This window comes from Sceloporus undulatus, chromosome 2, assembly GCF_019175285.1.
Source record: "Sceloporus undulatus isolate JIND9_A2432 ecotype Alabama chromosome 2, SceUnd_v1.1, whole genome shotgun sequence".
In the NCBI taxonomy this organism is placed as follows: domain Eukaryota; kingdom Metazoa; phylum Chordata; class Lepidosauria; order Squamata; family Phrynosomatidae; genus Sceloporus; species Sceloporus undulatus.
In genome coordinates this window covers 123,938,471-123,966,277 of record NC_056523.1, presented here as the reverse complement: position 1 = coordinate 123,966,277, position 27,807 = coordinate 123,938,471, and the positions used below count along the sequence as shown (strand labels likewise).

Sequence of the window (27,807 nt, the reverse complement as noted above, 5' to 3'; positions counted from 1 at the left end):
GGTATCAAATAGACAGGTAGATAAGGCAGTCCAAAGGTCAAGGGTTCCAGAAAGACAAAACAAGTCAGCAGTCCAAGAAACAAGGTTTCAGTCCAAAGATCAATGGGAGCCAGAGTACTTTCCCTAAGAAGGTCAAATAATCACTGGCAACTAGACAGACATCCTACAGCTGCTTATATGGGCAGGCTGCAGGCATTCAGGTGCGTCTGATTACCAGCACATTTCTGATAAAGCCTCCATGACCTATGAAGGCACTCCCCTTCGGCTCTACGCTGACTGAAGGTAGGCACACTCACTTGACCCTTTCCATGTCCACAGACTCTACCACAGGGAGACTGCTGAGCTTCCTGAGATGCCCCAGGCTGGAGTGGGCACAGCAGAGCTAGGACCGAGCTCAGGCTTCACAACTGCAGACTCAGGTCCCAGAGGCTCTGGCTCATCCCCTGAGTCCTCTTCCAGGCTAGGCACGACAGTCTGGGTAAAGTGTCAATGCATCATAGCTATTCCATGAGCAAGTTCAAAGTTTGTGAAAAATATGAGAAACTAGGCTAGAATATTGTTCTGTAAAAAAAATGGTATGTCAAAGTAGCTTGAGATTGCACTCTTGGGTGCTTCATTGTATTTGAACATCCATTTTGGTACATAGAAAGGGTGGACAAAGTACAGCCTGTGAGCTGCATGTGTACCCCAGGGCAGTTTTTGAGCCCCTCAAGGGCCAGCAGCCCTACAGTTTTTATCTTTTGATTTAAAAAAAAACAACACCCATGCTGTGTTGGGTGCAATTGAGAAATAGTTAATATTTTCAGCCAGTTTTTTCTGCCTAAAAGAAAGGGTGGTCCGGGGCTGAGAACAATCAAGGGAAGACCCCAAACTTGGTAGTAATTCTCCTTACCTGCCTCAGAAGTGGGGGGGGGGGGAGGTTAATTTGAAAAAAAATCAAAGGCTAGGGGCTTCTGGTTCCAAGATACCAAGAGGGGCCAGCACAACCTCTCACCCATGGCTGTTGCCTATCTCTGCTATGCAGCTTCCTCCTTGGTTTTTCTCTTCACTTTTACAACTAGCTGTTAACTTTTTATGGGTGTCATAGGCCCAAAACAGATGGGCAAAAAGCTTCACCTTCGGGCCAATCCGGTGGTGGATACATGCCCTCGGATTGGCCAGAAGCTGCGCCGAGGCTGGCCAACACAGCCCAAACCCATCCGCAAAAGGAGCAGGAGAAAACTATTCCTTGCCGGTGGTCCGTTCTGGACCATGGCAGCGGCCGTTAGACCCCATAGTAAAGTCGAAGGCTTTCATGGCCGGCATCCATAGTTTTTTGTGGAAGATGCCAGCCACAGATGCTGGCGAAATGTCAGAAAGAAACTCTGCTAGAACATGGCCACATAGCCCGAAAAACCCACACAAAACCCATAGTTAGTCTTCTGGATTGTTTGGCTTTGCAAGATAATAGCACTGCTTCACACAGGTAGCATGTATGAAAAACTGTGTCTGAACTGTCTTTTTAGACTTCAGCTTAATAAATGTTCTGTCATTTAACAAATCCCTGGACATGGAAAACTGGTGTGACAAGGAAATAGAAATATCATATCTGTGAAGCTCTTTGTATGTTTTGTTGTTAAATAATAATAATAATAATAATAATAATAATAATAATGATAATAATGATAATAATGGATCGGAGCGGGTTACAGTAAAAACATAAAAATTCATAATATGATATAATCATAAATTACACAATCCCTAACCTCCACCAACATAAAATTCAAATAGTCAATTACAAATACAAAATTAAAAACAGTTAAGAGATAGGCAAATGGAGAAAAACAACTAGGGGCAGACGGGGTTATCTTTTGATGGGAGATCAGTCTGGGAAGGGCTGCCAGAAGAGATCCATCTTTGACAGCCTTTTTGAAGGCATCAGGGGTGGTAATATGATGGATCTCCTCTGGCAGGTCATTTCACATTTTTGGAGTGGCCGATGAAAAAAAGTGTGGCCAATCTGGTCTTCTTCAGCTGCAGTAAATTCTTCCCAGAGGACCTGAGTGAGAGGGGTGGATTATAAGGAAGGAGACACTCCCGCAAGTAAGCTGCACCCAAGCCATGTAGGGCTTTAAAGGTAATAATCAACACCTTGTACTGCGCCCAGAAGCCGATTGGCAGCTAGTGGAGATTTTAAAAAAGGTGTTATGTGGTCAAATCTGGATTTACCAGTGATCAGCCTGGCTGCCATATTCTGCACCTTGGTACCAAGTTAGCCCCATGTAGAATTCATTGCAGAAGTTGAGATGAGAGGTTACCAGCCCATGTACCACCATTTCTAGGTCCTCTGGCTCCAGGTAGGGTCACAGCTGGTGTATCAACCAAAGCTGATAGCAGGCACTTCTGGCCATCTATCTGAGTTGACAACTGGAGTGACGAGTCCAGGAGCACTCCCAAGCTGCGAACGCAGTCCTTTAGGGGATGTGTGACCCTGTCCAGAACTGGTTGGCATATCTCCAAGATCGGATTAGGGTTCCCTATGGTGAGTACCTCTGTCTTACTAGGATGCAACTTGAGTCTGTTTTTCCTTATCCAGTCCATTACTGACCTAAGACATTCATTCAGAGGAGAGATGCCTTCCTTAGTCACGAAGCAGTCCGAAACATGGAGAAACATATCTGGGTGTCATCAGTGTACTAATAACACCCGGCCCTTTACTCTGGATTATCTCACCCAGCTGTTTCATGTAAATGTTAAATAGCATAGGAGATAGAATGGCTCCTGAGGGACACCAGATTTTAGCTCCCTTTTCCAGGAGCAGCTGTCTCCTAGGCATCACCAACTAGAATCTGCCTGAGAGATAGCAATGGAACCACCGCAATAACAGTGCTTCCAATTCCCAGTTCTCCCAAACGTTCCAGAAGGATACCATGGTCGATGGTATCGAAGGCCCCTGAGAGGTCCAACAGGGTCACACTTCCCCTGTCGATGCCCAGACGAAGATCATTGATTAAGGCGGCCATAGCATTCGCAACTCCATATCCTGTCCTGAAGCTGGAGTGTTTATATTTTTAAAAGATAGCTGGATTGTAACCAGCTGAAAATCTTCGATCCAGGGGAGGCTTCCAGGGAATACGCAGGGGGATAATTTGCAGCAATTCCCCCATCCCCTGCATCATGCTCCCATGCCACTCCAACCCTGTTTCATGAATTCTACCACCCTTTGGAGCAGGCTGGGGAAGCAGGGTGTGGGGCCCCTCTTTAGAATCTGTGTGGGAGATGATGCAGGGGGATTCAGAAGGGAGGGGAGGAATTACTGAAAATTGCCCCTTCTCATCCAACTGATGGGTCAAAGACCATTCCACCCATAGAGTGGTGTCGTTTATTCTAGCTGATGTAGGTCCAAAACACACTGCAGAAATAATCCATTTGAGACCACTTTACCTGCCCTGGTTCAGTGCTAGGGAATTCTGGGAACTGTAGTTTTGTGGGACATCTGTCAGAGAACACTGGTGCCACAATAAGCTAAAATTCCCAGAATTCCCTAGCACTGAGCCAGGGCAGTTAAAGTGGTCTCAAACTGGATTGTTTCTTCAGTGTGTTTAGTACAGGGGTAGGCAACCTGCGGCCCGCGGGCCAAATGCGGCCCAGCGAGGCCTTGGAACCGGCCCCAGCCCGGTTCTGCCACCGATTGCCGCTGGGGCCTTTGGGGGGCAATTGTCTATAGAAGCCTCAGAAACATGCATTTATATTAAAAAAATTTTAAAAATCAGCAAATTTTTTTTGCATGTCCTCCATTTTTTTTAAAAAAGGGTCTTCCATTTGAAAATTTTGTCCTACATTTGTCCTGGTTTATTTATATATTTAATTTTTTAAAAATTATTTAATTATTTATTTTTTGGCTTCGGCCCCCCAGTTGTCTGAGGGACAGCAACCCGGCCCCCGGCTCAAAAAGATTGCCTACCCCTGGTTTAGTACCTCAGATAATTGATACACATCCACCTCAGTCTCAGGGCTGGGAGCCAAAGAATTGTGAGATCAGTTCTCAGAGGCCATGGATGCTTTTTTCCTGTTTCTTCAAAGCGTAATTCTCCTCCTCCCCTTATCATGAGACACATTGTTTTTGAAGTTGAAAAGAATTTCAAAAGCAGCTTGTGAATATTTTAATGGGGCAGCTGTTCAGAGAAAAAAGGTCAGATTCCACTGGGTTAGTGGATGGAGCTCATTCATCTTTGGACCCCAGCACAACATTTTAGTAAGCATGTGAGGCATTGCATTTCAATCCATAATGCATTGCCAGCACAAGTGATTTCAAAGTGGAACTTAAGGGAAAGCCATGAGACCATACAGAGTCATACATGATTATCTTTTGAAGCAGAGTCACTGCCTGAAAACCCGCTGTTCTTGTGCCCAAAGGACAGGAGATGTACAAATGCCTGAAGATTCAAGAGAGACACTAATCTAGTACTAATAGCCTATGGTAACTATGGTAACACAGTGGAGGCATTTATTCTCAAACATTTCTCTGCAATTTTGAGGGGAAATAGCCAGTTATTTTTCTGAAAATAGGGGGGGGGGGGAAATCATGGTATTAGCAAATCATGATGTGCATCCTTGTCCTTTTCAGAATCCTGGTGTGAAAGCCAGTACTTCTCTTTTTGGCGATTGTAGACCTTATTGCATTCTTCAGGTGTGTGAATGAATACATATGTGTGTAGCTGAGATCTTTATTAGATGGTTAAATGCACCTGTTTCATTTTAAGACATGAACTGTGACACACAGAATATGAATTGCAGCATAGCTATTAGATTGCATTCTGATTGATCTAATGATACTTTGCTGAGCCTCAGTGTCAGATGAAGGCAAGTTAGGATTTCTGCACAAGGCATTTTGTACACCATCAACTTACATAGCTGTAGCATCTTTGCAGCTTTTTCTCCTTATTTATTTTGGGTTTAAGTCTGTTGCGAAGGACAAGAGGTGCTTCGGGCAATATCAAATAATTATATTCATTGTGCTAGAGACATGAGATCTAACCATTAAGCTACTAACCATTGTTGCTAAAACTCATCCAGCATGACTTCCTATACTGGCTTGCATGTAATACTCCCAGTATAATGCAGTTTCCTGATCCATCTGTAAATGTCCTTAAGAGTTCTTTCTTTTAGTTATATGTCTGTCTTATGGTAGAAAGTTGTCCTTGGTACACTTTCTTTAGACTTAGCACAAATTTTACTCTGAGGATATTTATAGTAAGACTCAACAATGAAGAATGTCCCTGGTTTAAGCTCATAGAGTGCTCCCACTGCCCAGCACTAGTTCAAGGTTTTGATCAACATACCAGGGAAGAAGAATAAGCTCATCCTACATCCCTACCCATGTCATACACCTTTTTGCTTAAACTTCTTTAAGTCATATTTGTCCTCCTTCCTGATCTTCTGTTCACTTGGCTCAGTTTAAAGCCATGTCACCTTAAATAAATAATAAATAATATTTTTTTAATTTCTATCCCGCTTTTTGCCAGGCAATTAAAGCGGTGTACAACAGGTTAAAATACATCCATATATACATAATGCCCCCTGCCCCTTAAAACAAGATTAAACAATGTAAGATTAAAAACTACATATTAAAACCGACTAAGCTAAATAAAAATCATCATGGGCAGAGTTTACTGGATGGGAAGTCTTATTTGTGGCTGAGCATTTTTTTCTGGGAAGGCTTGCCGGAAGAGATCCGTCTTAATGGCCTTTTTAAAGCTCTCTAGATTGGTAATTTGGCGGATCTCATCTGGCAGGCCATTCCATAGGTTGGGAGCGGCTGCAGAGAATGTCCTCTGGGAGGTCGCTGTCAACCTAGTCTTTAAAGGCTGTAATAAATTCCTCCCAGAGGACCTGAGTGTACAGGGCAGATTATATGTAAGCAGGCGATCCCTTAGATAGGTTGGGCCCAAGCCATGTAGGGCTTTAAAGGTGATAACCAACACCTTGTGCCCGGAAACTGATAGGCAGCCAGTGGAGTGACTTCAGTATTGGTGTTATATGGTCACTCCTTGCTGTTCCCGTGACCAACCTGGCTGCCATATTCTGTACCAACTGGAGTTTCCGGACTAGGCACAAGAGTAGCCCCATGTAGAGCGCATTGCAAAAATCAAGTCTTGAGGTTATCAGTGCATGTACTACAGTTTTGAGGTCACCCTGTTCCAGGAAAGGGCGCAGCTGGCGTATCAGCCGAAGCAGATAGCAGGCACTCTTGATCGTTGCATTCACCTGATTCCTCATCTGAAGCGACAGGTCAAGAAGCACCCCCGGACTGTGAACACAGTCCTTTGAGGGGAGCGTGAGCCCCTCTAGGACTGGAGGTTGCAGCCCAATCCCTGGTTTGGGGGCCCCTACCATAAGTACCTCCGTTTTGTCTGGATTCAACTTGAGCTTGTTTTCCCTCATCCAATCCATACTGCCTGAAGACACTGGTTGAGGGAGAGATGCCATCTGTCATTGTTGCTGATGACTGGGACATGGAGAAGTTACTTGGGTATCATCAGCATATTGATAACACCCGACCCCTATCCTCGGATGATTTCTCCCAGCGGCTTCATATAGTGTTAAATAGCATCGGGGACAGGATGGCGCTTGAGGGACACCACAATTAGCTCTGTTTTTGAAGAGCAACTGTCCTGAGCATCACCCTCTGGAACCTGCCCAAGAGCAAAGCAGTGCCTCCAATTCCTAACTCTCTCGGGCATTCTAGAGGATATCGTGATTTACTGTATCAAATGCCCCTGAGAGGTCCAGCAACACCAACAGGTCACGCTCCCTCTGTCGATGGCTAGACGAAGGTCATCAGTTAAAGCGACCATGGCATCTCCACCCCATACCCGGTCCTGAACCCGTTTGAAATGGATCAAGAAAATTGGCTTCATCCAAGAGCGCATGGAGCTGAAGAGCAACTGCCCTCTCGATCACCTTGCTCAGAAATGGCAGATGAGAAACAGGCCTATAATTTTTCATCTCCAGGGGGTCCAGGGAGGGTTTTTTAAAGAGCAGTCTAATGATCACTTCTTTCAAAGTGGATGGTATATGACCCTCCCCAAGGGAAGCATTGATGATACGTCTAAGAAGTGCCATCAATGCCTCACCCCCCTGGACAGCCAGCCATGATGGGCAGGGATCAAGAGGGCATGTTGTCTTTTTTACCTTTCCAAGGATCTTGTCCACATCATCAGTACTCACAAGCTCAAACTGATCCAGTTTTAATCTCATAAACGGGTTTCTGGACCCCTCAATAGTCAGTTATTCTTCAACATTGGCATCCAAATGGGCTCTATCTGAGAGATTTTGTCTGCAAAGTAGTTGTTAAAGCGTCTCAGCAGGCCATTGTTGGGTTAAGTAGAGGGTTCTGGATAGATGGCATCACCGTCAGTTCCCTTGCCATATAGTGTACATGCAGCATTATTGAGGCTATAGCAGGCCATCCGTTTCCTTCTGTACACTGTTATAAACCAGTGTGGCATTTTCCGGCCTGTAAACCACTAACATTCTGAAGCTACATGCATAGATGCCAGCAACTTGATTAAGCTGAGATACATGCTTTGTGGGGATATGGTGGCTCAAGTGGCTAAGATACTCGACTCTGCTGATTGCAAGATAAGCAGGTTGGCAGTTTGAGGCCAGGTTGCCACATGATGGAGTGAGCTCCCATCACTAGTCTCAGCTTCTGCCAACCTATCAGTTTGAAGCATGCAAATGCTAGTACAGTCATCCCTCCTATCCACGGATTTGTTATCCATGGATTCAAGCATCACGGCTTGAAAATATTCCAAAAAAGTATAAATTCCAAATAATGAACCTTGATTTTCCATTTTATTATTTTATATTATTTTATTAACCTTTATTTTGAAGCGCTGTAAATTTACACAGCGCTGTACATACAATCTTTTAGTCGACGATTCTCTGCCCTCGGGCTTACAATCTAAAAGACAAAGACACAGAAGGAGAATGGAGTGGTGGAGGGAAGGGTAAGAGGTCCAGCAGTTTCTCTCTACTTCCAAGGCCTGGACCAAGGCAGATGGACTGGGGGAGGGCGAGGCTTCATAATGGATGGTTAATCATTTCCAGGGAAAATACATCTCTCAAGTAGGATAATACATATACAGTACATAGCAATACAGGAATGGTTCAATAAACAGGCACCACAAGAACATCAAATAGTAAGCGACAATTATGCAATGCCTGGGAAGGCTTTTCTAAACAGGATGGTTTTCACTCCGTTTTGAGCTGGTTAAAGAAGTTGATGCTCTTGCTTGTGGGGGAAGAAAGGTTTCCAGGAGTGAGGGGCAGCGAGTGAAAAGGGTGAATCTGAGATGGGGCAGAGGAAATCCTGGGCTGAGACAGGACCTTGACTACCAGAACGGAGGGCCCGATGGAAGGTGAGGAGAAAGAAGGTCTGATAAGTAGGGAGGGGCCAGTCCATGGAGGGCTTAAACAGGAGATTATACTGATGCGGAAAGGGAGGGGAGCCAGTGAAGGGATGCCACACAGGAGAGATATGGTCAGAGCAGTGGGTGGAATGATAATGTGTGCAGCTGAATGCTGAACAGAGATTAAAGGGATGAGGTGAGAAAGGAAGCCCGCCCGGAGGACATTACAGTATCAATCAAGTCGTGAGACCACTAGGGCATGGACCCGGATCTTGGCAGTAGAGGCGGAGAGATATTGTCGGATTTTGGCAAATAGTACAAAAAGAATCTACAAGCCTTGGCTGTGGTCTGGATCTGAGGGATCACGACAGAGAAGAGTCAAAGATAAAACCAAGACTGCGGGCTAGCGGACTGGTTGAATAGAAATGTTGTCCACAGAGACAGAAAAGGAGTGTTGAAGGGTGGACTTAGGAGGAAAGACAAGAAGCTCCGTCTTGGACATGTTGAGCTTCAAACGCCGATGGCACATCCACTGCGAAACAGCTGTGAGGCAAGACGAAACTTGCTGTTCAAGCCTGGAGAAAGGTCAGGGCGGGAAAGATACAGCTGGGGGTCATCGCATACAGATGTAGGAAAAGCCAAAAGAGCTGATGAGTTTTCCTAAGACAGTGGTAGAGAGAAAAACCGAAGGGGACCCAGAACAGAGCCCTGGGGAACTCCAACAGATAAGGGAACGAGAGAAGAAGCTGACCTCCTGCAACCACTGCAAAATCTTGCCAGACAGGTAAGATCTAAAACAGTCGAGAACAGAGTCTGAGAACCCAAGGTCAGAGAGTATTCAACTAGAAACAGTGATCAACGGTGTCAAAGGCTGTAGACGGATCAAGAAGGATGAGAACAGAGTAAAGGCCATTAGCCTTGGCCTGTAAAAGGTCATTCGAGATCTTGGGGAGCTGTTCTTGTGAATGCCTTGGGCGGAAGCCAGACTGAAAGGGATCAAGGAAGGAATTGGCTTCAGAAACTCAAGACAGCCGATAGACCACCCGTTCCAAAACCTTAGAAAGAAAGGGAAGAAGAAAATCGGACGATAGCTAGACAAGGAGGAGGGGTCAAGAGAAGGTTTTTCAGAATTGGGGGAAATGAGCGATGTTTGAAGTCTGAGGGGAAGGAGCCTGTAGAGAGAGAGAGATTGAAGATATGAAGATAAGGGACACCATTTTGCTCTGCCATTATACTTAATGCCATGGATTTGTTATCCACAGGGGATCCTGGAACCAAACCCCAGTGGATAACAAGGACCCACTGTAGATAATAGGTACCAATCTGGTGGGAAGGTAAACAGCATTTTGTGCAGTCATGCTAGCCACATGATCCAGAGTAGTCTCTGACAACGCTGGCTCTTTCGCTAGTAACGGAGTAAGCAACACCCACTATGGTCAGACACGACTTGACAACCTTGTCAACAGGGTACTTTACCTTTATGTGCTGTGTGGAGGCCCTGCATGAGGGAACTACTGTTTCTGGGCTCAGAGTGCTATGATGAAAAGGCAGTTAGGTTCCAGCCTTCACTATCTTGCTTCAAAAGCCACCCACAGATAGTTCCCATTGTGGCCTCCACACTGGATTTGTGTACTCAATTTACAGACACATAGTGAGAAAAGATAACAGATAATATCTCTCAATTAGTTATTGGTGTGATTTCACACAGTATATAACAATGTTGTTGCTTAAGGAGAGGCCTTCAGATTTTGAAGTTATTTATCAAAACACTTTTGAAATAAAACTGGTAAGTTATTCCCATTCATTTTCAAAGAGACCTGAAAATAATGCTTACTAAACTGCAACATGTATCATATTGGTTGCACTTAGCCAAAGAAAAAATCTGTAGATAGATCATAAATAGGAAGGGCGGAGAATTTGTTGCCAAGTACAGTGGTACCCGGGATACGAATTGATCGCGTTACGAAATTTCCGGGGTACGAAAAAGTTAGCTTGGAAAAAAACTGTTCCGTGGAACGAAAGATTTTTCGGGCTACGAAATTTTTTTTTGTGGTTTCGGCGCTTTTGGCACGAAATTTAAAAGCCGCGGCTTTCCAGCGCTAGCGGTTTCGGGTTGCGAAATCTTTCGGGTTACGAACGGCGCCGCGGACGAATTAATTCGTAACCCGGGGTACCCTGTATTATAGTCCCCTTCAGTTCAAAACTAAGTCTGGCTCACCCTCATGTGGTTTCTTTAAACCTATGACTTTCATGCAGAGGTACTTGCTATACAAGAAGCCATGGTAGAGGGCAGCTAGGGGAGTGCCAAGCAGAACTTAGGATAATTCTGAATTCTACATCTTGATCCTAGAATTTAGTTAGGGTACCAGTACATTTTTCATGAAGCTGCTGCATTGGTTCTTCAGCACTCTGCCTTCAGAAACCTTTGGGGTTTAGGGTGCAACGGATCCTGCTTAAAACTTGGTCCAAGTATTGCTTCATCTTTGCTGACTTTTGTCTCTTCCTCCTTAGCACTGCAGCTTCCTTTACCAATGATGGCAGCAGCCGCTCCTCCTCTTTGGAAAATTCACCCCAGCACACTCATCCATCACGCCCCCGAAATATGCTGGGCTTGCCTCCTCAGCCACCATTTCTCATGCACAGAAGCATGGGAGGTAAGAAAACTTGGACCAAAATAGGTGCTGGTGTTCTCTGTTGAATTTAATACAGAAAGAGTGACTGTCACCTTGGATAAAACCAGGTTTGGGCCTGAATGGCTTCTCCACATTAATTGTGGTTCTTTATTACTGTTGCTACAACATCTGACTATTTCACACTGGGCAGTATGTGAAGGCTTGAATTCTGGAGCCCCCAACTGCTCTCTACTGTTTTGAAAGTGCTGTCACTTACCTAAAGATTCTGTAACTATTACTTAATAGGCTAGTTTACCTGAGGACCTTTTGTAAATTCATTGTGATACCTTTTAGATAATAAGAAGCTGAAACTATGTTTATGAACAAGATCATGTACTAATGGGCTAATAATTCCGCCTATTGAATGAGTCATTTTTGCATGAACTAGAGGTATGCAGTGGGCATGCTAAATATAATGGCTATGATACTTAAATCTAATATGGCTACGAACTGCTGCTTACCATTATTATTACCACCAGATAATAAAAACTCAAGACTTAATGTGCATCATCGTTATTTACAACATGGTGAGAGATTTTCTCATTTGGAGCTGTTCATTGTTATAGGATTGTCTAGGCCCCTGTTGAGGATGGAAGTGTGCAGTCTTCCACTGTGTCTTGTGGGGGGCAATGAAAGAGATATATTTATATTCCTTTGTCATGGTAGGAGCAGCTCTACCACATTTTATCTTTTCTCCCTCTCCCTTTCTAGTATGAGATTGATCAGAAATTACAGGAAATTATGAAGCAAACGGGTTACTTGACCATTGGAGGACAGGTAAGATGATTTGATCTAGAGAGAGGTGAGAATTGTGTGGCCTCCAACTGTTGTTCTCTGCAGCTCCCAGCATTCTTCACATTGGCTGTGCTGGCTAGGGTTGTGGGTCATAGTCTGTACAAGATGGGTCATACCAAGCTGATAGCTAGCTAAGGCGGTGCCTTATTGGGGGCTGAGGAACAGGGAAGAGCTTGGTATCCTATTAATCTGATGCCTAAATGGCCCAGTCTGCACTTAGAATGTGGGGTTTTGGAACCTGTGTATCATTTCACTTTTATTCTCTTTATCATAGTGCAAATGATAAGTCGAAGAGTTAAGGAAGAAGTGGTATGCCTTTCAAAAAGACAAACCCACTCTCCTTGTGCACCCCAAATTTGTGCCCATGTCGGTGTGAAAACACATTGAAGTTGCCTTTGTATTTTATTTCCTCTTTATGTCACAGTACAGTGGTACCTCGGGATACGAAATGCGCGGGGTTACGAAATTTCCGGGTTACGAAAAAAATCCATAAAAAAAACTGTTCCGGGTTACGAACGTTTTTTCGGGTTACGAAAAATTTTTTGGTGCTTTTCGGCGCTATTTCACACCAAATCGCAGCTTTTCCCATTAGCCGCTATGGCATTTCGGCTTGCGAATGCTTTTTCGGTTACGAAAGCGGCGGCGGAACGAATTAATTTCGAACCCAAGGGAGCACTGTAGTTTCATGGGGCACATTTTAGCATATGAGGTGAGGGTGCAGCAGTTTAAAATAACTCAAAATCTGTTGGATAAGAGTTAATTTAAAAAGCAGTCACCTTGTTCTCCGTGTACAACTGATTGATAAACAGCATCATTATTTGTATTTGGTGCTCATCTTTCACAGACGATACCAAGCGAGAAATCAATGATTTAGAAAATCTGGGTGAGATATGGAAGTGGAACTTGTGGACAGGTGTGGAAAATGCGTTTCAAGAAGACAGGACCCTCATAGCTGTAAAGGTGAGGCAAATCTACTTGGGTGTTGAGGTACAGGCACCTTAAACTGAAAATAAACGTTTACAAAGGAGAGGACAGGATCCTGCATGGATTCACTGCGTATCAGGTAAATATTTAGGAGGCAGGATGATTTTGGTTCTTTTTACAGCCGTTGAAGGGGTGGGATTGGATGGGGATGAATAGTTTGATTTGAGGCTTTTAACTTTTTGGATGGAGAATGGTGATACTTCTTAGGAAGGAGACTCCGCCCTCCACAACCGCCATCTGCCGGCCTGAGAGGGAGTTCGCCAGGCAAGCCCAGCTCCATCAGGACTAAGCCTGAAGGAGGAGGACTCGCCCTCCCCAACTTCTGCCGGCCTGAGAGGGAGTTGGCCAGGCAAGTCCAGCTCCATCAGGGCTAGCCTGGAAGAAGGAAGAGCCCTCCCTCCAATCCATCTGCCTTGGTCCAGGCCTTAGAGGGAGAGAAGAACCACTGGACCTCATCCCCTTTCCCTCCATCATTCCCTTCTCCTTTTGTTTCGTGTCTTTTAGATTGTAAGCCTGAGGGCAGGGAACTGTCTCATTAAAAATAATATTGTAAGCCGCCCTGAGAGCCATTAGGGCTGAAGGGTGGGATATAAATACCTAAATAAATAAATAAATAAATTATCATAAAGAATTAACAGACTGTTGTGTAAAACCTCATCACACTCTGCTCTTCTCCATCTTCCCACTTTTGTTCACATGTGCCTCATTCTGTTTTCTTGTGTTCAGCAAATGCGTCGTTCGGGTAACAAAGAAGAGAACAAGAGGATCCTAATGGACCTGGATGTAGTGCTGAAGAGCCATGACTGTCCTTACATTGTTCAGTGCTTCGGGACTTTTATCACAAATGTATGTGAATCCATTGTTAATATCTTTTCTAGTTTATTTTTATGTTTAAATGCAATGTGATTAGCCTAGTCCTGTGATGGCGAACCCATGGCACGCATGCCACGGGTGGCACATGGCGCCATTTCGCCAGGCACGGGGCGAGGGAGAAGGCGGAATGGGTGCATGCCCGTTCCACCTCCTCCCTGCCATTTTTGGGCCTCCCGCTGTCTCTCTCAGAGAACGGGAAGCCAGAAAATGGTGCCTGGAAGGAGGAGAAAGAGGCGCGCGTGCGTCTGTCTCCTCCTCCCAGCCGTCTTCCCATTTCTCAGCACGAAAGGGCTCCATGGAGCCCTTTTGCGCGGAGGAAAGGGAAGCTGAGGAGGAGGAGGCTGGGACGCGTGCCCAGCCTCCTCCTCCTTGGCTTTTCCTACCCCCGTTCACCCTCCCAGGCCCATTCGGTTTGGGAATGCAAGGAAGGAAGGAGAAACGGCCCGTGCCCGCTTCTCCTTCCTTCCTCCCCTTCCCAGGCCCAAAGCTTCTCCTTCCCCTGCTCGCCCTCCCAGACCCACGGCTGCGCTGCCGTGGGTTTGGGGAGGCGAGGAGGGCAGGAGAAGGGGCCCCAGCTGGAGGCCAGGGAAAGGGTGGGGGGAGAAGCCCTGCCCCTGGAGAATAGAAAGCCCCACCCCCTGACACTCTGTCCCCGCCCCCAGGGTGTAAACCCCACCCCCAGCACACGGTCCCTGTCCCCAGGGGAAGAAGCCCTGGCACGCGAACCAAGAAAGGTTCGCCATCACTGGCCTAGTCATTGTGGCCTTAAAACAGTTTCCTTTGTTTCTTCTTATTTGCTGTTTAGACTGATGTTTTTATAGCCATGGAGTTGATGGGCACTTGTGCAGAGAAGCTGAAAAAACGCATTCAGGGACCTATTCCTGAGAGGATCTTGGGAAAAATGACTGTGGCGGTGAGTGCTGGACATCTCTTTTGCAGAATCTTAGAGAGCAACAAGGTGTTTTAAAAGGCTTCTCCCACTTGAGAAATGCGTTCTGTAAAAAAGTGATCTACTATACTCATGATATAGTAGTTGATGGGCACTTGTGCAGAGTGATTGAATACTTTTTGTTTTCAGAATGTATCTGCTTGCATGCCTTTCATTCATGTGGCCATAGTTTTCATCATCTATTGTAAACCACTGGAGGGTTCCTTCACTTACAGAAGGGATGGGCTTCTTCAGCATGGCCCAGAAGCCAAGTTTCTGCCTCTGGGATCCCCCTATAAGGGTGTGTAAACTATCAAAAATGCAAAAACAGCCCCCCCCCCGCCCCATTCTAGGAGTGGCTGGAATTGTATTTGTTTTAAACTGTGCAAACCATACCTGTGACTTATTTAAAAGGTTAATTGCTACTTTTTTGGAGGCTTCTGGAAGAGGCAGTGCTTCTCAGGCTGTCTGATGTGGATGACTGGCAATTTCCCCCCTTAATATACCAGAGTGCAGTTCCATATTTGTGCCATAGTTATTTTTGCTTTATTTTCCTGGAAACTTGGTCTGGCTGCCAACTGACAGATCGCAGACAAGCACAGGTCCATGGGTAGCCACTTTGAAAAGTTCTATGGGAATCAGCAAAGTTAGAAGATGCATACAATAAAACCATAAAAGAGGCCACATGGGAGCTCAGGAGCTTCATTCACCCTGGCTTACAGTAAATTGTTGATAATTTTTGTAGTGTTTTGTTTCTGACTTGATGCTTCCAGATTGTCAAAGCACTCTACTATCTGAAAGAGAAGCATGGTGTCATTCATAGAGATGTGAAGCCTTCTAATATCTTATTGGATGAGAGGGGGCAAATCAAACTGTGTGACTTCGGGATCAGTGGGAGACTAGTAGACTCGAAAGCCAAAACACGAAGTGCTGGTTGTGCAGCATATATGGCGGTAAGAATCAGAGAGGATCTGTGTCTGATATGTGATTCAGTTAATTTGTTAGAGTTGTAATTGCTTCTTCCTCCATTTTGCTTAGCCTTACATGTGATTCTTCTGTAGTCTCTGATCCAGACCTGCTTTGTTTGAACGGCTGAAATATAGCATGGGCCAAAGACCGTTCTCTGGGTCTCAGGTTTACATCTCTTTTTCATACTACTACAGAAAATTGCCACTAGAATCTTACTTGTGTGTTCAGAAAATGTGCTACAGTATAATCATAACTAACAAAAACATGTCCTTTCTGTTCCAAAACTATATTTTGGTTTGGATCATGTAATAAGAGCAATTTAAATAAGCTCAGATGAGAAACCAGCAGCAAAGCAGTGTTCTTTTGTTTGAGTTTCTAACAGCATTTTTATTTTTAGCCTGAGAGAATAGACCCCCCTGATCCCTCAAAACCAGACTATGATATCCGTGCAGATGTGTGGAGCCTGGGCATCTCTCTGGTATGTGAAACCTTCCGTTTTTAAAGTACATATGGGCAACCCAAGGGCTTTAAGGCATTCTTCTGTGTTGTATGCATGATACAAAATCTCCATAAAGTTAAGGAAATTTTATTTACCCTAACTATGGCTGTGTCTACACTGCAGAAATATTGCAGCTTGACAACACTCTAGCTACCATTGCTCACTTCTATGGAATTCTGGGATTTGTAGTTTGGTGTGGCACCAAAGTTCGCTGACCAGGAAGGCTAAATAGCCTGCAGAACTACAAATCCCAAAATTCCATAGCATTGAGTCAAGGCAGTTAAAGTGATGTCAAACTGCATTATTTCTGCAGTGCAGATGCAGCTATGTCTTTTGGTACTTGTTAGTTCATGCCCTAAGCAGTGCACAGATTTTTGAAGCTGGGCACTGAGATTGAAAACAGGAATTTGTTGGAGGGCATCATGCAGCTGATCTGAGATTTGAACACTAGGTTCCCTTCAGGAGATAATATGGGAGTGGCTAGACAAATAACCAGTGCTAGTTATGATGGCAGCCTGTTGTGTTCAGTATCGAAGGCAGTATGCCACCCAATGAGCCAGTGTGGTGTAGTGCTTTGAGTATTGGACTATGATTCTGGAGACCAGAATTTGAATCCCCGCTTGTCCATGGAAATCCACTGGGTGACTTTGGTCAAGTACACCTTTTTAGCATCAAGGAAAGTCAAACTCCCTCTGAACAAATCTTGCCAAGAAAACCCCAGAATAGGTTCGCCGTAAGTTGGAAACAGTTCGAAGGCACAGAGCAAGAAGAAATACAGTTCACTTATACAGCACACCAGTCTGCACATGTTTATTCAGAAGTGAGTTCCATAGTATTCAATAGGATTATTTCCTGATACTAATAAATATTTGATGTGATAATTTTCAAAAAAAATATAGCCTCACCTGAAACTGTAACGGGTATTTTTTCATCCTTTTCCCTCATGGAACTATCAACTGTACTGAGAGATTTGGGATTCTTGCTAGACTATTCTCAAACAATAGTGTTCCTTCTCATTTTCAATTCAGGTTGAGCTGGCTACAGGGCAGTTTCCTTACAAGAACTGCAAAACAGATTTTGAGGTCCTCACCAAGGTTTTGCAGGAAGATCCTCCTCTTCTCCCAAACAATATGGGTTTTTCTGTTGATTTCCAGTCATTTGTGAAAGACTGGTGAGTACAGTGTCACAAACACCATTTAATGCACAATGGTTGACAGAACTTTCTAATTTGTAGTTCTCTAGCGATGGAATGCTCTTCACTTGAAGCCCTGACTGATAGCAGCATCATCCTTATTTCACTGTCAGATCAAAGCTTACCTATTCACCCATTTGGGGTCTGTCTGTCAATCATGGCTGGGGGCTTCATGGATTTTACTCCACACTGAGATCTGTTGATATGGAGTGGGTTATTTACTTAAACAAATAAGTGATGGAGACCTGCCATAGTGTTAGCTCTGTAATTTCTATGATTCGTTTCCCAAAATACTATTACTATTGTCCTATGTCAGTGACTTCTTGGAATCGTGGTTTGAATATGTGTTTTCTTCTTTGCAGCCTTACTAAAGATCACAGGAAGAGACCAAAGTACAACAAGCTACTTGTAAGTATTCAACACACTGTAAATATTAAACATTTCCTCCGAGCTTGGCAAACAGTTCTATAGTTTTTAGAAATGGTCATTCCAGGAAATAATCAACATTTTACAGTGCTCATTTGTGCTGACTGGTTTGGAGTCTGAGATTAGTCTTACTTATCTCAGTGATCTTACTTATTTCTTAAAGCAAGGTTACTTTGATCATTTTTCACTTCTATGATTTTCTTTCCACTTACATTCATTGTAGAGGAGTGTCGTTTCTCCATGTTAGTATGCCTGCTAATATTTGTTCCATCACACTGTAAAAATATGTATGTATTTATTTAGAGCAGTGGTTCTCAAACATTTTTGGATTGCTGCTCCCTTACCTCTTGGATGACAATAGCACCTCCCCTCCCAAAAAAAATACCTTCAAAACAACTAATCTTAGTTGCTGCTTCCTTTGCCACCCTGGGAGCTGTTTCCTTTGCCACCCTGGGAGCAGCAACCAAGTGGCTGGGTTAGCATTGACTGAAAAGCCCCTTGCCCATGCCAGCGTTATGGCATAGTTGTCACTAGGGGATGAGGGGTGTGTACACCACACTGGGTGACACTACAGCCGTCATCCTACCAACACCACTATTGCTTCTTTTTGGAAGAAACGGGGCATACCATTTAACATACCTTGTAAGATACGAGGACCTCAGCAGAAGAGAAGGTGTGGCCAGAAAGTGGAGCAAACAAGGCCTCTCCTTTCTCTTTCCACTGAGCTTCAGACACCCTCTAGGAGAAGAGAAGGAGACATGGCAGGAGTTTGTTGGTTTCCCCCTACTCCTAGTATGGCCTAGTCCCATCTGTGAGAGAGGGAGAAGCAGGCAGCTTCAGGAGTGGAGTGCATGAGGAATCCAGGGATTCTTGTACCTCTTAACTCCCAAAGCAGAAAACTGTTGAGTCAGTTCTGCTTCAGTGGTAAAGGGGAGGAAGAATCCCAGGATCCCTCCTACATTCCACTCCCAGAGCAGGAGTCTCTTGTCTGAATGGGATACAGCAGCCTCCAGTTTAAGGAATTAGGAGGACAAAGTAATTGTTTAGGAGTTGTTTATTTCACAATTACATTCAATGATATATGGAATCATTAAGGTGTAACATTAGTACAAAAATATTATTAAGGATTCTGTATGTCCTGGTAGGGAAGGAGGTCTGTGAAAGGGTGACACCATAAGTTATTGCACCAGGTGATGCCAATCCTAATGACACCACTGCCTTGTGGCAAGGGCCAGTGTAGGCAAGAGGCCTCTTGGTGGCTGCTCAGCCAGTTGCTCAGTTGCAGCTCTCAGTGTGACCAGGTACAAAGGGAGAAGTCTCTTCCCAGTGAGGAAGAATGTTGGGGTGAACAGGGGCACAGCCAGACTGGATACTGGCAAAGATACGGAAAGGGAAATAAGAACTGCAGCTTCTCCAAGGCAAAGGACTCCTTCCAAGAATTGACCTCCTTTTCCTTCCACAAATAAGTGCTTTCCCCCACAGTTACAAGTGTTCCCCTCAACCCACCCCAGATACTGTTTCTTCTGCTACCTCTTCTCTTGGCCTGTCCAACAAAAGAAAGCAGAAACAGCAGTGCAACTCCTAAAGCTCACAAAGCTTAAGCAGGGTCCTAAATTTGACAGCTCTTTTCCTGCCACTTATCCCCCCTTGCCATGTGCTCTAATGGCTCAGCCCAGACTATGTTTCTGGAGGTCACGATTGGATTTTGCTTGGCTATGTAAACTCACACTCTCAACTCCAGAAAAGCCCATGATAGGATCACCTTTGGGTTGCCATAAGTTGGAAACATCTGGAACAACAACAATTTGTACCCTGCTCTTCAGCCAAAAACGTTTTCAAAACAGCTGATGAGGGCTCTTCCATCTTGTTTTTCCTCTTTCTTTACAGGAACACAACTTCATCAAACGTTATGAGACACTGGAAGTGGATGTGGCTTCCTGGTTTAAAGATGTCATGGCGAAGACAGAATCTCCCCGCACGAGCAGCATTCTCAGCCAACACCACCTGCCATTCTTTACCAGGTAGCCAGGTATCGTGGCTGTTGTGCCAAGGGAAGGGCCCCTTGGCAGCCAGAGAGCTCATGAGGTGGGGCAAGAGAGAGCACCACAGCAGGCATCTGTCTTCACAAGAGCAGCTCTTCAGTGGCATGAATTGTGTATGCTTCATCTGCTCTGTCATCCTTGCCCATTTCATCTTCTCCTTCAATATTTCCAGGAAGAGATGGGATGGTTGTCTGGTCTTTCTGGAACAGTAGGTGTATGGTGGAGGCTTTCGCATCTTGGGCACCAGGCAGCCTAAGAATAGAAGGTCTTTTCCAGCCTGTGCTTGTATGTTTCAGGGGCTAAGCATCTGCCATCAGGAGTTGCCACCAAATGATGCTGTGCTCCCTGCTTGTCTCTCTTCACCACGAACGGAGGCTCAAGGACATGCAACAGTGATCCTTGCTCACGCACTGTGAACAGACACAAAACACATAAAAGGAAAAAAAAGAAAGATATTTTTTTTACCACTTATTTATTAAGTTTGGACTTCTGGTGCTGTGGGCTGCCTACTGCACCCGTTCATCAATCCTTGTGTTATTATATGTTTTGTTTTGTTTTTGTTTGTGTTTTAGGTTTGTATTTGCTGAGGGGAATGGGGCTTTGGTTAGATGAATCAGTTGCTGCTTTAGATTCTGAGCTTAGCTATTGCTGTTGTCTTGGTTTCTTTTTTATTATTATTAAAGTTGGGAGGATAGGAAAGGGAAGGTTTGAAGATTATTCTCACCCAAGAGTAGCTCAGTTAGAGTGATTTTTTCCCATCTTCAATTCTTTTTGATCTCAGGGGTTCCTGGTTTTTTTAAAGTGTGAACAAAGTTTTATCAGTGGTGTTTTATTTACCAAAGTGTATATTTGGTGCTAGGTTAAATGCTTTTTCATTTTCTTGCAGTATTTTAAGAAAAGCAAAAGCAAAACTTAAAGGTAATCCTAGCACCAAGAAAGCCATTTAAAAAAAAAAAAAGATTCAGCCCAAATGATATGTTACTGCTGTGTCTTAGTGATTCTTTAAAAAAAGACAAATAGATAGTAACAAATTTATATTCTGTTGTAAGTCATGGCCACTTACTGGGCTAGATTTTTAACTGGTAACTTCTGTATTTCCAGTTGAAGAATAGTCGGTTTGCTCTTTGGAGGTCATAAGACAGAACCTGCACTGTCTTTGCATTCACAAAATATGTAGATTTTCAGAAGTGGGATCCTGAAAAATTCAAAAGGTTCAAAGGATGAAGACAGTCTGCCTCAGTCCTATCTGATTTACAAACAGAATTTCTTTCCTAGTGTATTTCACAAATAGAAGAGAGGAGGAACAGGATCTAGTAACCTCTAATTCAAGGGTGCCTCTTAGGTAGACAAGCATTCCCACATAAATGCAGGCTGTGGCACAGTAACCAAAGGGTTTGGCTCATATGATCTTTCATTGACACCAACAGCATTGCATATGAGAGGTGGCCAGAAGCTTTGGGAATGTGTCCAGGGATTTTTCTTGAGTCAGTCTCCCAGTAATAATTTCAGTTTTTCTGGTAGTCTAGAGACAAGCATGCAACCCTCCAGCGCTGCATGTTAACCTGAAAGTGAGTTGTATTCCTGCTTTCTCTTGCCTAAGAAAGGTTTGAGTATTGTGTTCTTCCTTTAGCTAATCCATTCGATTATTTATGTAAATCATGGTCCAGGCAGGAAAAAACTCTGTATGGCAGTAGTTCATCATGCTGGGGCACTGCACTCTCAGATGTTCTACTGAGAATCATATTTGCATACTAAATGCATAGGTCAACATTACAGTCCCAGTTTAAAAAAAAAAAAAGAACAAAAAATAAAAATTATTCCAGAAGCTTGAGGCCAAGGTCATGAACTATTTGGCATGTCCTGAAAAGGAGTTGCATCTGGAGTCATTGATGATCCAAGAATATTTACCTAGTGCCACTCTCTTGAGATGACATAATATGTATTTAAAAATTTATCTGTATTCTGACCTTTTCCAAAATGAGCATTTGCGTTTCCTAAAATGGAGCAGCAAAAAATAGATATGTTCACTGGTAGAATTAGTGTAAGAAGGAGCAGGTTTCTCAGTAGATAAGGGTCCTACCTTCTGTAGTTTGAGTTATGCTCCTCCCTCTCTCTCTCCAGATAGGCAGGAAAGAGAAAAAAGATTTTCCATTGATGTCCACATGGGGGGAACTAACCCATGCTCAGAAATTACTTGAAGATCACTTAGGAGTGAGAATCCAAAATGTCAGTCAGACTGTGGCGGAGCTGTGGATTGAGTGGTTAAACGTGCATGCCTTGGAGGAATATCTGTGTAGAATGTGTGGCTATTAGGATTTTCAGAACTGGCCAGATGCTTGGCAAAGAATGTCAGATACCGAAGAGACAGAGTTCTTATAATGAAAGCTGGGGGCCCTCAATTTATATGGATTGGGTAATGGTTGCAAATTTATGCAATGGCCTGAGTAGTGATTGCTTACATGGCAGCCTTTTTTCAGAATGTGTTGAAAGGCCATTTGTCTTACACACAGACTTTACAAGGCAAGTGGATCTGTGTCAAGAAGGAAACAGTATGAAGCAAGTTTTATAGAGATCGTTTGTATGGGTGAGGATAAGAAATGAAGAGCTGGAGAAAATAAATGCAGAGAGTGGAGGTAGGAGGTTTAAGATTAAGGTGGATACAAGCTATGTTGAAGCAAGGAAGGAATATTTGTGTGTTGTTTTTTTTTAATGAAATAGAAGAAGCCGAGTTATATGTTGTCCTAAGAATGTTTAAAAGTATAGTACTAGGCAGACAGTCTGTTTTAGAGATGCTTACCTTCCAAGATGAATTCCTTTAAAAATGTTCATATTGTACTTCTCCTCTGTGAACAATAGTTAACTGCAATGTCTTCCTAAAATTCCCAGCATCTGAAAAAATCTTCCAAAGGCATTATAGCTCAGTCCAGATTGTATTTTTCTGGCTTGATTAATGCATAGTTTAAAAAGCCAGGAACAAAAGTGGGGCTGTTGCTGTCCCCTCCATTTGGCACACTAATCTTGATTATCTTACACTGCAGTTCCTCCACTAAATTAGTTAGGAGTCACTGTAGACCCCTAACTCCAAATTTCTAATACACTAAATCTACAAAGATGATTTTTTCAATTGTGATTGTGTTGGGAAGAATATAGAGAGGGGTGCAGCCTCTTTCCATAAAATGACGAGAAGAGCACTGTTAGTGGCAAAATACAGTATTTTAGGTTTAAGAAGGGATGGGTCAGATGCAATGAATACCTGTATTGTAAGACATGAGGAAGAAGCTAACAAATTTGATGTGAAATTCAGAGTACACTGGGTAGCCCTTGATGAAGACTGGTCGCAGGAGAATGCTTTAGTAGGGTTGTCATAGAAATTTCAGTGTTTATGTTAAATACAGAGACTAGCTATCTTGGTGACACACTGGTGTTTATCACATTATACTCTTATAGTGCTACTATTCCACTTTGACTGCTCTAGCTGCCTCCTGTTGCATTCTGGGATTTGCAGTTTTAAGGAGGGATATTTAGAATGCTCAGGCAGAGAAGTTCTCTGCCTGAGAATTCTAAATACCCCTCCTTAAAACTGCCAATACCAGAATGCAACAGGAGGCAGCTAGAGCAGTCAAAGTGGAATAGTAGCACTATAAGAGTATAGTGTGGTAAACATCACTGTCACTCACCTGCCAGTTTTTACTGTATAAAAGTTGCTCTTCATTTTACTGTCCAGTTGGGGAATTTATCTTGGAAAGTAGATTATTAATCAGTCAAGTTCAGAGTCCTGTGCATGTATTGTTTTGGTAGGGAAATGAAATTTTCTGGATAACGGGATGTTGGGGAAGGTGAAGAGCAAAGAGATCTTGAAGAAAGAAAGATGAGAGTCCAGATTCAGGTTGAAGAAGAATATGTGCTAGGTGGGAGTGGAACTGGGCCGTGTGGAGAAGAACAACGTTCAGATCTGAACATTGAGTTTACGTGCAGAGTGTAGTGGAAGGTAAGGAAAGGGATAAATGGTTAATAGAAACCTTATTCTGGGAACCAGTTGAGAAGCCATGTCCTTTTAGTTCTTTTGGGTTTCCTGCTTGGCTTCATCTTACTACTCTGTAGAATGTACTTCGGCAAAGTAAACATGCTAGTTGGCAGAGAAGGGATGACACATGATTATGAAGGCTGGAACTGCTACCCCTCCAAAGTTGCCACGAGATCTTCAGGGTGCAGCTAGCTGTGAAATTGATTTCTGCCCTGATAGAAAAGGAATGGCATGGCTTTTAACACAGAGAATCCTTTAAACTTGTATTAGTAGTCACCAGCATGAATTGGTTAGAAATAGACCAGGCCACTGATGATCACTAGTGGTTGCTAGACTCCTGTAAATCTTAGTCAAGTGGTGATAGGTTGGGAGGCATCTGGTTGTGCAGAAATGTTCTTAAAGAAATAGATGGCCCAATGCTAATTGAAACCCAAAGCCCCATTAGTCATGAGATTGGCCTTGTAGAAATTAGAGTTTTCTTCTCTTTAAAGATGACTTGTGAATTGTGTGGTTGTGTACTTTTGTCAGAATTTGTAGATACCTGCTTTGCAGCTCTCTGAGTAAAGCATCTGATTAGGACTTCAAGCAGCAGAATTGCTCACTGCGTGAATACTTGCCTCTTTTTTGCCCTTGTTAGAAAACAATTTTGTCAATTTTTTTTAAAAAAACACTTTAATTTATGCTTTTGAACATTTTTGAGTCAAATCTTTTGAATTTGGACTTTAGTAAATCAGCACATTACTTAAGAGTTACTTAAAATAACCAATACTAAGAACATTGGTTGTGTTCATTCATGCACTCCTACCAAAAGCCTCCAAGATATAGAGACGCTTCACATATAACCTTGGAACATTTGGAGAAAAAAAATCTGTTCTCCATGTTGATTTTAAGAGCAGAGATACTAAACTGTTCTCTATATCACATGGGCTTGGTATCCAGTCGTCCAAGGCAGAAATTGTGCCACTGGCAGCAGGGATTTCAGGGGAATTAGTTTGTCTTGCCCTTCAGTGCAGTCACAATGGGGCTGCAGTGTCTGTCTGCTTGAATAATTATGAATTGGTGATGAAGGAAAGGCAGTGGCTTTGTAAAATGCTAGAACAAATAATAGAATTTTAATTAGAAAAAAATTGCAGTTGCCAAAATTATGCAAGTACTCTAAGAATGAAATTCTAGATAAGGAGTATCTTATTTAAGCGGAATGGGACATGATCAAAAATATGTGGTTTAAATTTTTTAAAAATATGTTTCAGTGAGTGATTCAGAATGATATGACCATTGCTACAGAGTTTGTAAATGGGAAGCAAATGTAGAGGTGCTGTATTTGTTCCCTGCCAGAAATTAGTTTAAATGCAGTATTCTTTTGCCTTTTCAATTTGAAACTCTCAGCTGCACACTGTCCTAAAATGATTACTTAGCCTCTTGAAAATCCTCTTCCTTTTGACTTCAAGAGAAAGCAAGAATAATATTTTTTCTACAGTAGTGAAGAGAGAACCTTTGACCCTCTGGATGTTTTGGACTTCATCTCCCAAAACCTGTAATTGCCATGGCCGATAAAATAAAGGATTATGGGAAATGTCCCAAATGTCTGGAAGACCAAAGAACTCCTTCCTTTCTAGGAGATTGGTTAACTTCCAAATGTGGAAGGCTGTCTTCCTTTCTCAAAATCAGGTTAAAATTTAGTTTGCATGGTTGGGAAAGCCTTGGGTGGGAGGGAGGTTAGTTTTTGGAAAGTATTAAAGGCTTTTTAAAATATTCAAAAACACAGGATATCTTTTCAAGTAAAATTGAGAAAAATGCAGTTTTATTGCATTTTTAGAATTATTTTTTTAATGTATTAATTTAGAACAAATCTTTGTTAATGTTATTTTTAATCTGGGTGGCTAAATGTTTACAATCACCTGCCTGACATCTGCTCTTAAAGTGTGTGGGGATATTGGGCTTGGGTGGGGCACATGTGTGCAGCGTGTGATGCATGCAATTCAAATGGGGGATTTTAAAATAAACAAAACTGTAAAAAAAAACATGCCAAAGGTAAGGCAGAGACTAGCTGGGTAGATGGTTATATTGTAGGCATTAGCATTTCACTATATTCTCTATATATCAAATATTATAAATTTGCATGTTAAAGTAAATAGAAATAACTTCTATCTTATATGGAAAGGGACTTTAATTTTGGATTACTTGTAAATCTGGTCACTTGTCTTGATTCAGGATTGCCTGAACACCTTAAGCTTTAGCAGCTGCTTGATTTTGTTTTGTATTTGTCTTGTTTTTGATAGCCACCAAACTCTCACTTTGCTGCCTTTTCATTAAAAAGGCCATGGTTTATCCAAAGTTTTATAGAGGGGTTTGAAAACAGAGCAATTAAACAGCAGCAGCAAAATTGACTTGAATTGAAGCCAACATAAAACTCGTGGCTAATGTGCATCTTCTCAAATACTGAAATTTTGCTGGCCTGTCAAACTGGAATCTACACAATGGAAACTCCTGAGAGCTTTGTTCCACTGAAATCCACCTGGACAATGCTATACTCTTGTGAGCAGTTGGAAGGTTTCAGTTCAGTTTTATTTGTTCAGCCAACCTCCCTCTTGTTAGTTCCAAGTAATCAAAGCTACATTTGTGCACATTTATTTATTGCCCACGGGGAACTGTGTGTATGTGTTAATTTATTTTTTTAAATGTCCCTTTTTTTGACTTCTTTTGGAGAGTGTATTTTTCAGTAATAGTGTTTGCCAAGTAGACTGTTAATCAAAGTGGAGGAAATGAGCAGATGGACTTAATTTCAAGCTGCACTCTTCAGACTCCTTTCCAAATAAATCCCCAAAGTTGAAAATTTGTAGTGCTCCATATGTGGGCAGGAGATGTGCTGGAACCATGTAAATTTGAAAATCCCCAAGGTTTGGTGGGCAATTATTTTGCTGTCCAAGGGACCCAGACAAAGGTAGATTGTAAACAAGGAAAGAAGGGGACAGGGTTGAGCAGTGGATCTGCTTCTGCTCTACTGGCCTTTGAGCCTACTGGGGTAAGTGAAATTGTTCATAGTCACTATGAGAAGAAAGACCAAGGCTGGAAGTCGGAATAGTCATAATTATATGGATTGACCAAATTCTGTCGAAGAATCATGACATTTGCTTTAAAACCTTAAGCTGGTCTCTATTATTTTTTCTTGTCTACTGATTTCTGACTTCTGATTTACAGCAAACATTGTGTTCAGTAATCAACACAACTTTTAAGGGGGAAAATACTTCATTTTAGAGCAATCAGTTTGAGATTTTCTTTCAAACATTTGATTTACAAAAGTTGCAATCAGGAACAGAGGAACATTCAGCATTATAAAAGAGCTGAAGATAGCTATGATAATTAAGCATTCGTTGGCCAGTAAATGAGATAGAAGGAGAGATGGCAGATATCCTTCAGTAATTCTCAAGTAGGACGAGAGCATTATTTCTCTGTTAAGTCTACCATAGTAGTAGATTTCACCTGACATCAGTGGAATCTACAGCTTCCAAGATTATAACATAGAAATTACAGCAGTTTAAAGTGGTGAACAGCATAAAGCAGGTTTTAGACTGGGGAGATGCAGGAAACTAGGGCTTTGTTCCCTATTGTTTTTTGACAATTCATGATTTGAGTGAGACTGTGTTATTCTGGACACTGTTCAGCGAAACTGTATTAATACTCAAAAAAGCTGTGACCAGATTTGAAGAGAAGCTCTTTCCTATTATCTTTCCTGAAGGAAACTATGTATAAGAGCAAAACCTACAACACCATATACAGTGCACCTGCGCCATGTGCAGAAGCATTTTATGCGGCTTTAAGCTTAGGCGGAAGCCTCTTGGGGAGGGAAAACAATGGTGTGTGCGCTCTACCACATGCATGAGTCCCATTATTTCCTATGGGGCTTGAGCATAGGCAGATTTTCCCTTACGCGGGTGGATCCCGAACGGATCCCCTCGCGTAGGGAGAGGGCCCACTGTGTAGATGTATGCATTGTGTAAGGTTTAAAA

The 27,807-nt window shown here is 42.9% G+C and overlaps 1 protein-coding gene across 1 annotated transcript in view; it reads left to right on the top strand.

The window, feature by feature from the left end:
- MAP2K7 (mitogen-activated protein kinase kinase 7) overlaps positions 1-21,595 on the top strand; it is a 42,194-nt gene extending 20,599 nt beyond the window's left edge. Inside the window, 12 exon segments of the mRNA XM_042447529.1 lie at positions 10,908-10,922; positions 10,925-11,050; positions 12,708-12,754; positions 12,756-12,804; positions 12,807-12,823; positions 13,574-13,693; positions 14,526-14,633; positions 15,422-15,601; positions 16,015-16,095; positions 17,145-17,287; positions 17,671-17,716; positions 19,622-21,595. Of these exon segments, the coding sequence (XP_042303463.1) occupies positions 10,908-10,922; positions 10,925-11,050; positions 12,708-12,754; positions 12,756-12,804; positions 12,807-12,823; positions 13,574-13,693; positions 14,526-14,633; positions 15,422-15,601; positions 16,015-16,095; positions 17,145-17,287; positions 17,671-17,716; positions 19,622-19,759 (1,070 nt within the window). The 3' untranslated portion in view covers positions 19,760-21,595.
- Positions 21,596-27,807: the final 6,212 nt, after the last annotated feature.